The sequence below is a fragment of the Notolepis coatsorum genome (assembly GCF_963971535.1).
Source record: "Notolepis coatsorum genome assembly, chromosome: 8".
NCBI classification, from domain to species: Eukaryota; Metazoa; Chordata; class Actinopteri; order Aulopiformes; family Paralepididae; genus Notolepis; species Notolepis coatsorum.
The window spans coordinates 17,266,747-17,280,676 of NC_140172.1; the positions used below are offsets into that span (position 1 = coordinate 17,266,747).

Sequence of the window (13,930 nt, forward strand, 5' to 3'; positions counted from 1 at the left end):
CGCCCACTGCGCGAAGCCTCCTAAATAACTTTTTCCAGTTCGCACATATCTATTATCTATGACTAATTCTATCTATTTTTAGGGGCAAATGCCAGTGAAATAGTCGCGCTGTGGTTACATGACGTCATTGCTATTTTAGAGCTGCACTACCGGTTACACGGTATACTCAAAATCCATACCGTAGAGCAAATTCATACCGTTTATACCGTATACCGTTTATACCGTCCACCCCTAATGTTATGTGACACTGTCATTGACTGCACCCATGGCGTTTCTCAGCTTGTCTACTTTATTTGTAAAGTAATCATTAAAATGATTTGCAATATCTGCTGGCTTGGTAAGGAATTTACCCTCTGTTTCTATAAAGGAAGGATGCATGTTTGAGTTCCTCCCCATTATGTTATTTAACGTTCTCCATAATTTTTTTCCATCATTTTTAGAATCACTGATTTTCTGCATGTACCGGTAGTATTCCTTCTTTCTACATTTATTCAATTTTGTTACCGCGTTTCTTAGTTTACAGTAATGTTGTTTGTCACATGGATTGCCTGTTCTATTTGCGTTTTTTTTTTTTGCATCATCTCGTTGGACTTCAGACTTCTCATCTCATTATTCAACCACGGTGCACAATTTGACCGTGCCGACCATTTTCTCATTGGAGCATGCTGATCGGCTATCCCCATGAAATACTTCATAAATTCTCCCAGTGCTTTTTCTGGGTTTTCTTCATGGCAAACATCAGACCATTGCTTATTCTTTACCTCCTCCACAAATTGTGCTGGATTAAACCCCTTATAAGACCTTCTATAATTTTTCTTGGAGCCAGCTTTAGGTATTTTAGTCTTCTGTACAATGGCTACTAGGTTATGATCACTAAAACCAACTGTAAGTGACAACACTTTAGTGCAGAGCTCTGGCCTGTTAGTATATATATGATCAATGCAGGTTGTTGTAATGGCCCCATGTTTATTTGTGGCCATTCTAGTTGGTGATGTCATTACCTCAGTCATATTACACATGTTGGCAGCTAATGCAATCTTGTTCCACATGGGGCATTTCTCATTGAAGGCATTGATATTCAGGTCTCCCATGAAATATATTTCACTATTACAATCAGCTGTGTTTTCTAACATTTCACATATACCATGTAGATAATTTGAATTGGCACTTGGTGGCCTGTAACAGCATCCAATTAATATGGGTTTTAAATGTGGCAATTGTATTTGTAACCATAAGGCTTCTATTTCATTTTTCATTAAGTCGTATCGTACTTTAGCTGGAATATGATTCTGTACATAAATCAGAACTCCGCCACCATTCTTATCTCTATCCTTTCTGAACAGATTGTAACCATGCATTGCAACCTCTAAATCACCAAAAGATGAGTCCAGGTGTGTTTCTGTGATAGCAAGTATGTGTATATTATTTGATTCTACCAAGTGTCATAATTCATGCATCTTGTTCCTCAGACTACACACATTCAAATGAGCAAGTAACATACCCTTTTTTGGCAGATTAACAGAGTGTGACACTGTTACCTTAGCAACCATAGTCGCGTGTGTGTATCATCACAATCCTGCGCCATTGTTTACTGCAGTGAAACACGTTAGCGTCCAGCCTGTGCTTTTTCATCACCGCCCGTCAGCCAATATGTGATGTCGGAGTTGCGATACATCTGTCCATCGATGAAGAGTTTATCGATGAACAGACGGGTCTTTTTATTGCTGTTTCTGGCGTCCGTCATGATTGGATGTAGTAAACGTCGTCTCCTCATGATCTCCGATGGATATTGATCAGTGATCGAGAAGGTAGAGCCTTTCAACTCTCTGCCTCTCTCCATGATGGTGTGCTTCATTCTGGACTCAGTTACCATCGCCACTATGGGACGAGACTTCTGGACCCCAGGCTTGGATTGCCCAAGACGGTGCACTCTGCAGAAGCGGATTGCGTCTGCGTCTGGCTTTGTCATCTTGAGACTGTCCACCAAGAAAGACCGAACGATCTGCTCCGACTTTATGTAAGCTCCCTTACCTCCCCTTTCTTCACCACTTTGTTCAGGAAGCCCATGTATAATTATATTGTCTCATGCTTCGGTTCTGAAGATCCAGGACATCATTTGCTGTTTTATAGTTGTCTTCTTGGAGCTCGATTGTGACTTTCTGTAGTCTAATAACGTCAGCCCTGAGAGAAGCGTTGTCCTTCTTTAGGACTTCCAATTAGGGAGTTATTGAATTCCACCGATTCCTTTAACTCCTCCATGTCGTCACTTAGCTTTTTTAAAAGATCCAACTTCTCCAGCTGTTTTTGCATAGTTGACATAGACTCACGCATTACTTTTAATTCTGCAAGAAGAAGTGGATACTCTATCGCTAGAGCCCATCTGATTCCTGCTGCGTTTTATTTCCCGTCCAGCGGCCTTTTTAGCCGACATATCATAAAACACGTCAATAAACGCTTCTAAATCATCGATGGTTTCATCCACTGACAAATCCAGTCTGATAGTAAGATGTTTGATTTCTCTCAGAATGTTTTTTTGTGATAGAAACAAGCAAATGTTTGCAAAAGTGCTGGGAACCTGTTGCTGCTGCGAAATGGCGACCTCTCTGGTTGCTGTCAAAAAAAGTAGTATTTGATATCAGTATCAAAATAATTTCCAAATTAACCCCTTATTACAATCCAACCAAAGTGTATACTCTAATACATTGGTTGAGCATAAGTGAATATGTTATGAACAAATTCAAAGTTGGACCTAGTGAACTATTGTCTTCCAGGGATGCATTGATACGGGTATCGGGCCATGCCAGGCTAAACCGGGGTAACGCGTTTGGGGGGGGATTTCCCCCAATGCTAAAATCTGACACCAAGAGAGCATGTGATTTGATTAAACTCCAAGCAGCATAATACTCTGTTTGGCCCATCTTGTACCCCAGCATGTGGGGAAACTTGGCATGGCCAACCACTTGTCTGACTTGTGAGTTAAAGGGATAGTTTGGATATTTGGACTCTTTAAGTAGTCACTAAATGCTTCAGAGTGACATGATGTGTTGAACTAGTCTCAGTGTGATGTAGTCACTAAATGCTTCAGAGTGACATGATGTGTTGAACTAGTCTCAGTGTGACGTAGTCACTAAATGCTGGGTCTTGAAGCATAGAAAATTAGGCAGGCCTTTTTCTGCTGTGGGTGATTAAAACTTCTGCAGGTCAGAACTATGACCACAAGACTCTAAGACTCTTATTGTTACTGTTTTTTATCTGGTATTTTTAGGCCACAGCCGCCACACTGATATCCAGTACAGTGGAGGAGATGGCGTCTTGCAGTCACCTCTCTCTGTTGGGACTAAAGGAACCATCTGTCTGCTTGGTGGACTGCATTAAAACACCAGGACTTAAAGGAACTGTGAATGAAGGAGGAGGTAAGGCTCTAAAGGGTACATCCATCTTCAGTGTTCATACAGATGCTTGAAATAAATCATGCAAAGACGAGGTGATCGTTCAAACTATATCCCCAATTGTTTTTATGCATATTTTCCATGATTCTCATTACCATTTTCAAGGTGACATAATACTGTGATTAATCTTAAGAAAATCTCCATATTCCAATAAATCTAACTTTATTTTAAACCTCACATGAAATGCTAATCTTTTTATTATATAAGATTTGCATTATATCACAAATAAATGGCCCATCAATAATTTCCAGCCATATAAATTTCCAGCCATTTCCAATTCCCCATTACTACTAAATGGACCCTTGTCCCATTAAAGCATAAGGAAAAAATATGTCCCATGATGCTTCAATGAAAAGAGAAATTCTGGATATATACAGTAATGTAAACGACTGCTAAATCCTGATTTTAAAAACACATCAAATAGGCTGTACAAAAAAGGCTTTGATACTTTTTCCATAACAATTTAAATTATTTAATAAATCTTAACACATTCAGCGCCGGAGCTATATGCCTGATATAGGTCTAGATGGCCACCGCTTTAATCAATGGGAGGACGGGGATATTTGCGAGTGCTTAAAATATATCTTAAATTATGGTTATGGGTCTAATACACCAGTCGCTTATCAATGAGTTGCTTGCAGTCAACATGTACAAAATGCATTGTTTTTTCCATCGGTACATTTCCGTTTTATACAGTTTTGAATATGAATATAGTTTGGGTGCTTCTGTGTAATTCCAGGAAAAGACACGATAATATCGTTTTAGTGGAATCCACTAAACACGTCATTTGTCGCTTGATTTCGTTTTCAAATAAATGCTAGATTATCGATATTATGTGTCCTCATGCACGATACAGAAGCGGGCTGACAAATCACTTATCCGTGCCTTGGTCGCCGCCAACGGCACGCACACACAGATACGTTGTGATCGCTGTGAAAGAAACATCTGATTAACCCAAGATTGGTAACATGGAGTCCTTACCTCAATCTGATGTCCTGCAAAAAGATTAATCCAATTCCTGATCGCCATTCCAAATATTGATCGTGTTTATTGATCCAACGTTATATATCCAAAACGCATAATCCACGCTGGTCGGTGTCCCCAGTCAATGTGGTATAACGATACTGCATGCCCGAGAAGGAAAACCTGGAATGGACTTTTTTTTTTTGATGCACATCCCCAGCCAATCCAATCCAATGATGTGCAATACCATCCGGGAGACGATAGGCTACGGTATTTGCCCTTTTGTGAGCTCGGACCCATTCCCAACGATGACATCAGGTTGGATGGATGAAAATGAATGGATATCGCTAATAAAAGAAATAACGATTAAAACCCAACTATACTTGTGATTGGCACTCAAGCGGCGGAGAGTTAACCCGACTATACTCGGTCTGGCGTCCAATGTGTTAATAATAAAAACAAAATGTTACATACTTTATAAAACATACATACCCATTCTTAATATATATATTAAATTATTTAACCTTTATTTAAAAAAAATTATTCACATTGAGATCTTTTTTTTTTAATTTTTTACAAGAGCGCCCTAGCCAAGACGAGCAACACCACAATTAACACTTTTAAAAGGTGATTTGGCTGTGTGAGCGATCAGGAAATATATCATATCAGATTGCCTATATAGCGTGCATACGTACACATATACTATCGATAATCTAGCATTTATTTGAAAACGATTCATAAATAGGCCGAAAAATTACTACGTTTTTGTGTATTCTAGAATATTCCAGTAAATGTCTTATCATGGAATCTTTATATTTTCCTTATACGAGGGCTTTTCAAGATGCTATAAAACAAGAATGAACCGATAAAAAAACAATCCGCTTTGACAATGTTCACTGGAAAACGAGTCATTGATAAGTGACGGGCAGATTAGACACATAGCCATAATTAAAAATATAGATTAGGCGTTTTTAACGCTAACATTGAAGTGGATGGTGGGCATTCAAGCACTAAATTGTGCGCCCCCTGCTGGCACTGAAAGAGTTAAAGGGGAACTATTTAGCAATTTGTTTTCACTATTTGGTAAATTTTACACTTCCTGTGAGTCTGGAACACGTCTGTAAGGTTTTTTTCAATAAAATGTATTTCTATGTATTTTTAATCAAGTACTTTGGTGGACCACTTTCTGCCCTTCCAGGTTCCAAGCTGTTTTTGGCTGGGCTCCACCCATACTCGCAATGCGCTTTGAATGACAGTCACCCACCTGCACTGGCAGATACCTTTTGGACAGACACAGACAGAGAGACGAGAGCGCGTGTGTAAAAAGCAGGGACAGAGGAGAGATCGCTCCGAGACTCACCATATGAGCCAGTCATCTGTCTCTCTCTCTCTCCCTCTCTTTTTAGGAAGTGCTGTCTGACAGGGAAACCGCTTCCGCATTATTTCCACTCGCTCCGTTTTGATCATAATTTCAACGTATCACAGTTGATTGTGGGCGGGCGGTGGCAGATCAGTGCCTTCCTACGTAGGAGATGCAAACGACTTTCGCAAAATGCACATAGCGCTCCATAACTCTGCTTCCAGGAATTAGCCCAGATCACTAAGAAACTATAAAATATTCACCATGGGATAACACGCAAACGTATACATGAGAGAAATTAACAATTATTTTTTTACATGTTGGACGAGAGATAGTGACTGTCAAATGAGCGAGAATGAGAATATAGATGTAGCTCTGCAAACATCGTGACGCACAGTGAAAATGCCCATCTTTTAAAGCGTGGCCCATTGACTACAGGGATGGGGGTAATCGCTGGCGCTGAATGAGTGAATGAACTAAAAGTGAATTATCTTTCTGGAATCAGAAATTTCAGAATGCCCTCTTTCAAAAGAGACCAGGCTCATGCATGTGCTATAAGTATAAAGTTTGTTTTGGTTTGCAAAGAAAGTATGCAGTCCTCAAAAACGAAAACTAAAATGGCCAATTTTGGGGGTGCAGGTTAAAGAGGTTAACAGACATTGTCGCTTTTGGGATTTGGCACAAACCCATTTATTATTTACAAAAATATACAATAAGGACTATGGCCATATGATGTTTGGTCATACGGCATTATTCAATATACACTACTATATTAAAACAACTACTAGCCACATTGTGACTAGAGAAACTACTATAACAAGCTGACGCTTGACGCTGCTGTCGGGACGTCAGGTGGAACAGGAAGTGAGGAAGTCACTGGCTCAGGTTAAATCAAATTAAGCCTCGGGTACAAACAATGGAGCACCACTTAGTGACCAAACATGGCACTGCAACTAAATAACAACACAAATACAATAGGCACATTTGTGACTGCACATTTGTGACTGTTAACAAATATAACACATTTTATACTCGTGCTACAAGATTTTGGCCTGTGCTACAAAACTATTAACCTCTGTAGCACCAGTGCTATGTGCAAAAAAAGCCCTGCTATACTTTTTCAGGAGTACAGTCGCACTGATTTCATCATTCTAAAATTAATTCTAATTAATGAGATAACGGGTTATACATGCAAAATGGACGATGGAACACTGGAAATCTTCAAAAAATCTTCAAACGGGGACTTACTTCACATAATAGACTAAATCCGTGCGCTTCTGCCCGCTCTGAAGTCTGACTCGGTGTGGACGGCCACACAAGCTGTTCTCGCACGAAACCTGCACGTGCCCCTGGTGCGTTACAAGCGTCAGACCATACAACTAGAGTGACACGCACACAACCCCAAAACATTACTACAATAATAATACAAGAATAAAAATAACAATTTAATTGTAAATAGATTTTTTTTAATACTTTCTCCCCCAATATTAGGGGGGCTGAGATTACATTTAGCCCCCCTAAAAAGGGTCTAGAACCGCCACTTTAAATATCAATATTATCTGGCCATCCAAGGGTGCAGGCCTTTGACAACAAACTGGGTCACAGCCCTGTGACACTCGTTCACCCTTTCCTCTGTCATCCTTCCTAGCTGCTAGGGTGAAGGGACTTGGCTTGGCTGGGACCGGTGGTGGTAGAGGGAGGAGGGATGGGCTGGGACATGGTGGCTGTGACGATCTATACAAAGTTGTCATCTTTCAAATATATTTGTAGCTAAACAATTAGCTAAGCAATTATATTTTATTTATTAGCCTATTTGTAATAATTCGTTATTAGCCTAGCTAACTCCGTATTATCTTGGCTTACCTGCTGCAGTGGATGTGCATGGAGATGGAAGACTGCGAGCAAAGCAGTCGAAAACGGCACATTTCTGCAGACTAATGTTATGTTTTGACAACAGATGTTTTGACAAATTGCTTGTATTGCCACCCATACTTGCAAATGTTTTATTGCACTTGTGGCAACATGCGTTGTCGGCATCGACTTTCGTAAAGTGTACCCAGACTTTCGTTTAGTTCTCTCCGCCATGATGAGCGCAGAGCTTGGTCTGTGTGGCTGCGCGCTTCAGCAGCACGGAGCCACGGAGAGGCCCCTCCCTTATTAAGTACCCATATAATGGTGGTACTTTGTCTCATTACTGTTGGATAATGTGCATTGTCCCTATTCAAATAAATGTAATAAAAATTCACCTAGGGCACCAAATGTAACAGGGCTGGCCCTGCTTTCTGTTAAAGTGACTCTTCAGTAGTTAGGGCTAACCATAACTCTAAGCATAACCCACTTCGAAAGAGGACCAAAGCATAACCACTTCGAAGCAGAGAATGTACAAGGCGGAAGAGACCCTTCGGAGCTAAACCAATCAGAGGGTCTTTTGATTGGGTGAATCTGCCACGTCCTCCTCAGAGTCTAGCTGCAGTTTCTCTGAAAGAGCCACGTCTTTTATCCTGACAATAATGCGGTCCCGGATTAACTCCTCCCGCAACACCCCAAAGTTAGTGTTGTGAGAGTTTATGCACCGCCGTCATGAAGCTCTCCGCAGCCTCCCCGAATAGTAGTCCTGAATTATATGCTTATTTTGTAGACAAATTAGGGATGCCCCGATCGTTATCGGCCGATAATCAGTATAAATATGCGATCGGGGATAATGCTTTATTTTTGCCGATCGTCAAAACCGATCTCATTCGCTGAGTTCTGTCTCAGACACCGGGTGGCGGCGTCTGCTCATCCCTCCAGCCCCTCCCGCACGCATGTAAACACGGGTCTAGTCTAGTGGGACGGGAGGACGGCGTCTCCCTGAGCTAACGTTACAAAATGACCCAGTCAACTATTCACTTTTAGTTTAATACATCATGAGGCATTGTCTAACCGAACGGTATCTAGCCGGCTAGCTACTGATATCAACAAATGCTCCAGCAATAGTCTAGTAGAGACGTGTATGATACCTGTTAGCTCCCGTTAGTGCAAGTTAGTTCACTGTTCAAAACGAAATGTCCCATTGAACTAAATATTAACGTTATATATCCGGCTAGCAGTAGCTACAGATAGCTCCTGATATCAATGTCTTATAACACTGATTCGACGCGTATTCGAGCTGAGGGCATGTTGAATGTGATATGACCAAAGCACAGTAACGTTATATCAATAGGGTCCAGCTGCAGCGCAGGAGAATCCTTGCCGTAGCTCGAGGCTACTCGAGTATAGGGTCCAGCTGCAGCTCCGGAGAATCCTGGCCGTAGCTGGAGGCTACTCGAGTACACACACAGTGGAGCTTGTTGCGTGGTGGCGATGTCTCGCAGATAATACAAGTACAAGTCTAATTATATAATATATATATTTTATTAAAAAGAAAAGAGAGAAATTATATAAAATAATTAAAAGAGAATTTTTTATCAAACGTTCGGTATCGGTATCGGCCGATATGGCTCACGACGATCGGTTATCGGTGGCAAAAAACGTGATCGGGGCATCCCTAAGACAAATGTTTCATCCAATTTACAGAAAACATACTATATCGTGATATATATTGTTACTGAGATTAGATATATTTCATATAGCTTGATATAAAATTTGATCCATAAGGTGACACTTAAATCTGGACTTTAGTCCCGGACTAAGTTAAACTGACCTTAACCATAGCCATGATGTAACCACTCCTGCTCCAGAAACTGTTGACTAACTGGTGCTTGAAACAAAGTGGTTTAAGTCTAGAACTGTAGACGACTCTGGAATACACTGTTCTTAAACTATAAAACCCAGCTATGTACCATTATAAACCTCTTACATGGAAATCTGAATAAAATCACAATCTCTCCTGACACTCTTCTCCATCCAGATATCCGTCTTGTCAGGCCTGAGAAGAAACCAAGAGGCTTTGATGGAAGAAAAGGTCTCTGCTGTGACCAGTGTGGAAAAAGCTTCAGTTCAAAGATGAATCTCAATAAACACCAACGCATTCACACAGGAGAGAAGCCCTACTCCTGTGACCAGTGTGAGAAGAGCTTTAGGCAACAGTCTCATCTTAAATTACACCAGATAATTCACACAGGAGAGAAGCGTTACTCCTGTGACCAGTGTGGACAGGGCTTTAATGAGCAACGTCATATGCGATCACACCAGAGAATTCACACAGGGGAGAAGCCCTACTCCTGTGACCAGTGTGGAAAGAGCTTTAGTCATCGGTCTACTCTTAAAACACACCAGAGAATTCATACAGGGGAGAAGCCCTACTCCTGTGACCAGTGTGAGAAGAGCTTTAGGTGTATGTCTGATCTGCAAAAACACCAGAGGAGAATTCACACAGCAGAGAAACCCTACTCCTGTGACCAGTGTGAGAAGAGCTTTACTCATCTGAGTACTCTGAAAACACACCAGATGATCCACACAGGAGAGAAGCCCTACGTCTGTGACCAGTGTGGACAGGGCTTTAGTCAACTGAGTAGTCTGAAAAGACACCAGAGAATTCACACAGGAGAGAAGCCCTACTTCTGTGACCAGTGTGAGAAGAGCTTTACTCATCTGGGTACTCTGAAAACACACCAGATGATCCACACAGGAGAGAAGCCCTACGTCTGTGACCAGTGTGGACAGGGCTTTAGTGTACAGTCTGATCTGAAAATGCACCAGAGAATTCACACAGGAGAGAAGCCCTACTTCTGTGACCAGTGTGAGATGAGCTTTAGTCGACTGGGTGGTCTGAAATCACACCAGAGAATTCACACAGGAGAGAAGCCCTACTTCTGTGACCAGTGTGTGAGGAGCTTTACTCATCTGGGTGGTCTGAAATCACACCAGAGAATTCACACAGGAGAGAAGCCCTACTCATGTGACCAGTGTGAGAAGAGCTTTAGTCAACTGGGTCATCTGAAAACACACCAGAGAATTCACACAGGAGAGAAGCCCTACTCCTGTGACCAGTGTGGCCATGGCTTTAGTCAACGGTCTGCTCTGAAAACACACCAGAGAATTCACACAGGAGAGAAGCCCTACTCCTGTGACCAGTGTGAGAAGAGCTTTAGTCAACTCTGTCACCTTAAATCACACCAGAGAATTCACACAGGAGAGAAGCCCTACTCATGTGACCAGTGTGAGAAGAGCTTTACTCATCTGGTTACTCTGAAAACACACCAGAGAATTCACACAGGAGAGAAGCCCTACTTCTGTGACCAGTGTGAGAAGAGCTTTAGTCGACTGGGTGGTCTGAAATCACACCAGAGAATTCACACAGGAGAGAAGCCCTACTCCTGTGACTAGTGTGAGAAGAGCTTTACTCATCTGTCATCTGAAATCACACCAGATAATCCACACAGGAGAGAAGCCACATCATTGTGGTTTGTGTGATAAGAGATTCAGTACATTAGCATGTTTCAGAAAACATGAGAAAATTCACTTGAGAGAGAAGATTCGTCATTACAGCTATCAGTCCATCAACAATCATAACAATAATAGTGGTAGTAATATTTGGCGTTCTTTTTAAATGAAAAACTACTACCAAGAGCTTTTGACCTGCACAGAAGCCTCTGTGAGAGAGAAGCAGTACTAACATAGACACGGTTTTCATTGACGACGACCACAGTTGTGTTTCTGTCGCTCTGAGGAGTGAGACAGACGGTGTGGATGTTCCTGGGGCGATATGTCATGGTATAAGAGTGAACACACATTTATTTAACCTTTATTTTACCAGGTAGTCACTTGACATCAATGATCTCTTTTTCCAGCAAGTCTGGCCAAAATGGCAGCAAAACAAAAACAAACATACAATACACAAACAGACGGAGACATAAAAGGGAAAGTGGGGCAAGGGGATGCATTTGGGCTGCAGAAAATGAGATTGGAGGGTGGGGTAAAAAAGGTAGAAAGAGGAGGGAAGGTGAGGCTTTGCAGGAGGTTGCTGGGGAGAGAAGGTCAAGTTAATAAATATAAAATATAACACCATTGTTCTGGTGTTTTGAATACTGGGATCATAGGAACTTTCTGACCTCAGTATGGGGTGACCAGCCAAAAGCCAAGATGGTTAACAAACACACTTTGTACACACTGGAGGGGAAAACTGCTTCTCGTATGGATTTTTATATATTTATGTAGATGCTAGTGTTTATTTTTTTTATCCAATGTCACACATTGTCAACATTCCTAGTACTACACAAGAAGTGTTTATTTTAGAGCAGTGGTTCTCAAACTGTGGTACGCGTACCACTAGTGGTACTGCTGGTGGTACTTGAAAACATTTACAAAAAAGCTAAAACATTTTTTTTTTTTTTTTTTTTGCAGTCAGGCCACTGAACTTAGAAGCAGGCCAGGCCAGTGTTTCTGGTTGCGGTGGCGCGATAGTTAGATAACCTAAGTGGGGAACAACCAGGAGATCACTGTGACAGAGAGTAGTGCAGTCTAAACAGTCATACATCTTTAATTCAACTTCAGCCCTGATCATAACTATTTATCTTTTTAGATATTTTGTAATGTCAGATAAAAAATGAAATACTCCCACTTTTCTGAAAAGAGTTGGTGTTAAATCTGACATTACAAAAAATCCATCAAAATCTGTGTTGCTGCTAATCATTGACGCATGCCTAGCCTGTAATAATCCCCCCCCCAGAAAAATGTACTTTGCATTTGATATATTGAAAATATTTTACTTTTTGTGTTTTTTTAACAATAATTTGTGATGCCATCACACAAACTGGCATTTAAAGGGTAAACATTCAAATGTATTGAATGTGTTTTCTATTCTTTTTTACAATAATCTCTGATGCCCATCACAAATACTGGCATTTAAAGGGTAAAAATTCAGAAATTCCTGCACCAGAATGCAGGAAATTAAGTTTTTGTAACAAAATAATTGTGTGTGTGTGAGAATGACGGACAATTGCTTGCTGTGTGTGAGAGAGAGAGAGAATTAAGTACATTTGCTGAAATACAGTTCTTAATTTTCTCACTTGCTATGTGAGAATGTTAGTTATTATGTTCTCAATGCCCCTTGCATTGTATGAGTTGTGTGGAAGCGTTTGCTAGTTCTAGTGCTATCCCTTTGTACATTGTGGCTGTGTCTGACAAAAGTTAACAATAAATAATGGTATTAGGAAAACATTTCCCTCCTGCGTGAACTGTGCATAGCTGAATAGACTGTATTTTAACGCCGGTCATATGGTGGTACTTGGAGAGCCAGCTACGTTCTCAGGTGGTACTTGGTGTAAAAAGTTTGAGAACCACTGTTTTAGAGTAATGTTCCATGTATTGTCTTCATTGGTATTCTATTAAAGGAATAGATGTCCTTTTTTGTGAGTGAATAGGTAAAAATGTGAGAATAAAAAAAAAGCGATTGGATAAAAGCGCTATATAAATGCAGCCATTTACCATTTAATAATATGGATGAATTGTAAACCGCAAGATAAGTGGGAAGGTGTGAATTGATCTTAGAACTTAGAAGTAACTAACTAAGAAGTATGAAAATAAAATATTACATTTTAACCTATTTTGTATGAAAGGCTTCATCTATTCTAAGTGCAACAATGATAATTTCTTTTTTTTTAAATCTGTTGCCGCATATCATGTTCAACTATACAAGCACACCCTTCCCATTAAGTATTTTTTTTTTATTTTATTCTTGAAACATTTTTATAAATGTGTATACAGAAACAATTCTGTTGCTTTTGTTGATGATATTCATTCATTCCATTGATAACAGTGCTGTAATAAAATTTTCTAATAAATATGCATGATCAAGTTCAACAACGTGTGCTTTTATTTTGATATTCCATGTTGAAATTACGCAATACATTAACACATTCGGCGCCAGACCCGAGATGTCTCGGGGTAACTCGCCATGCGCTGGGCGCCAAACCCGAGATATCTCGGGTTTTAATAATTTCTTTTATTCGCTTTTGCCATTCATAATTCATCTGGCGGGCTGTTCCGAGTGTCTGAGATCGCAGATTGCACTCTATTTGAAACGATGTAGTTTGTTTTCTGGGCCGAGCTGTGTGGGCGGCGACAAAATTATCCGGCAAGACTAGCGCATACAACGATGCATCAACTAGGCTGCCCCCCCTCGTTCATATGCAATGCCGGATAACGTGGGACGGACTGCCGCGACCAGTACTTGGAA

The 13,930-nt window shown here is 40.7% G+C and overlaps 1 protein-coding gene across 1 annotated transcript in view; it reads left to right on the forward strand.

The window, feature by feature from the left end:
• Window positions 1-13,930, forward strand: part of LOC311233349 (uncharacterized protein) — a gene marked incomplete at its 3' end in the record, with an annotated part of 71,340 nt that overhangs the window by 54,348 nt on the left and 3,062 nt on the right. The window contains exons 3-4 of the mRNA XM_084320324.1: window positions 3,266-3,413; window positions 9,662-10,660. Coding sequence (XP_084176450.1) covers window positions 3,266-3,413; window positions 9,662-10,660 — 1,147 coding nt within the window. The remainder of the gene's footprint in view (window positions 1-3,265; window positions 3,414-9,661; window positions 10,661-13,930) is intronic.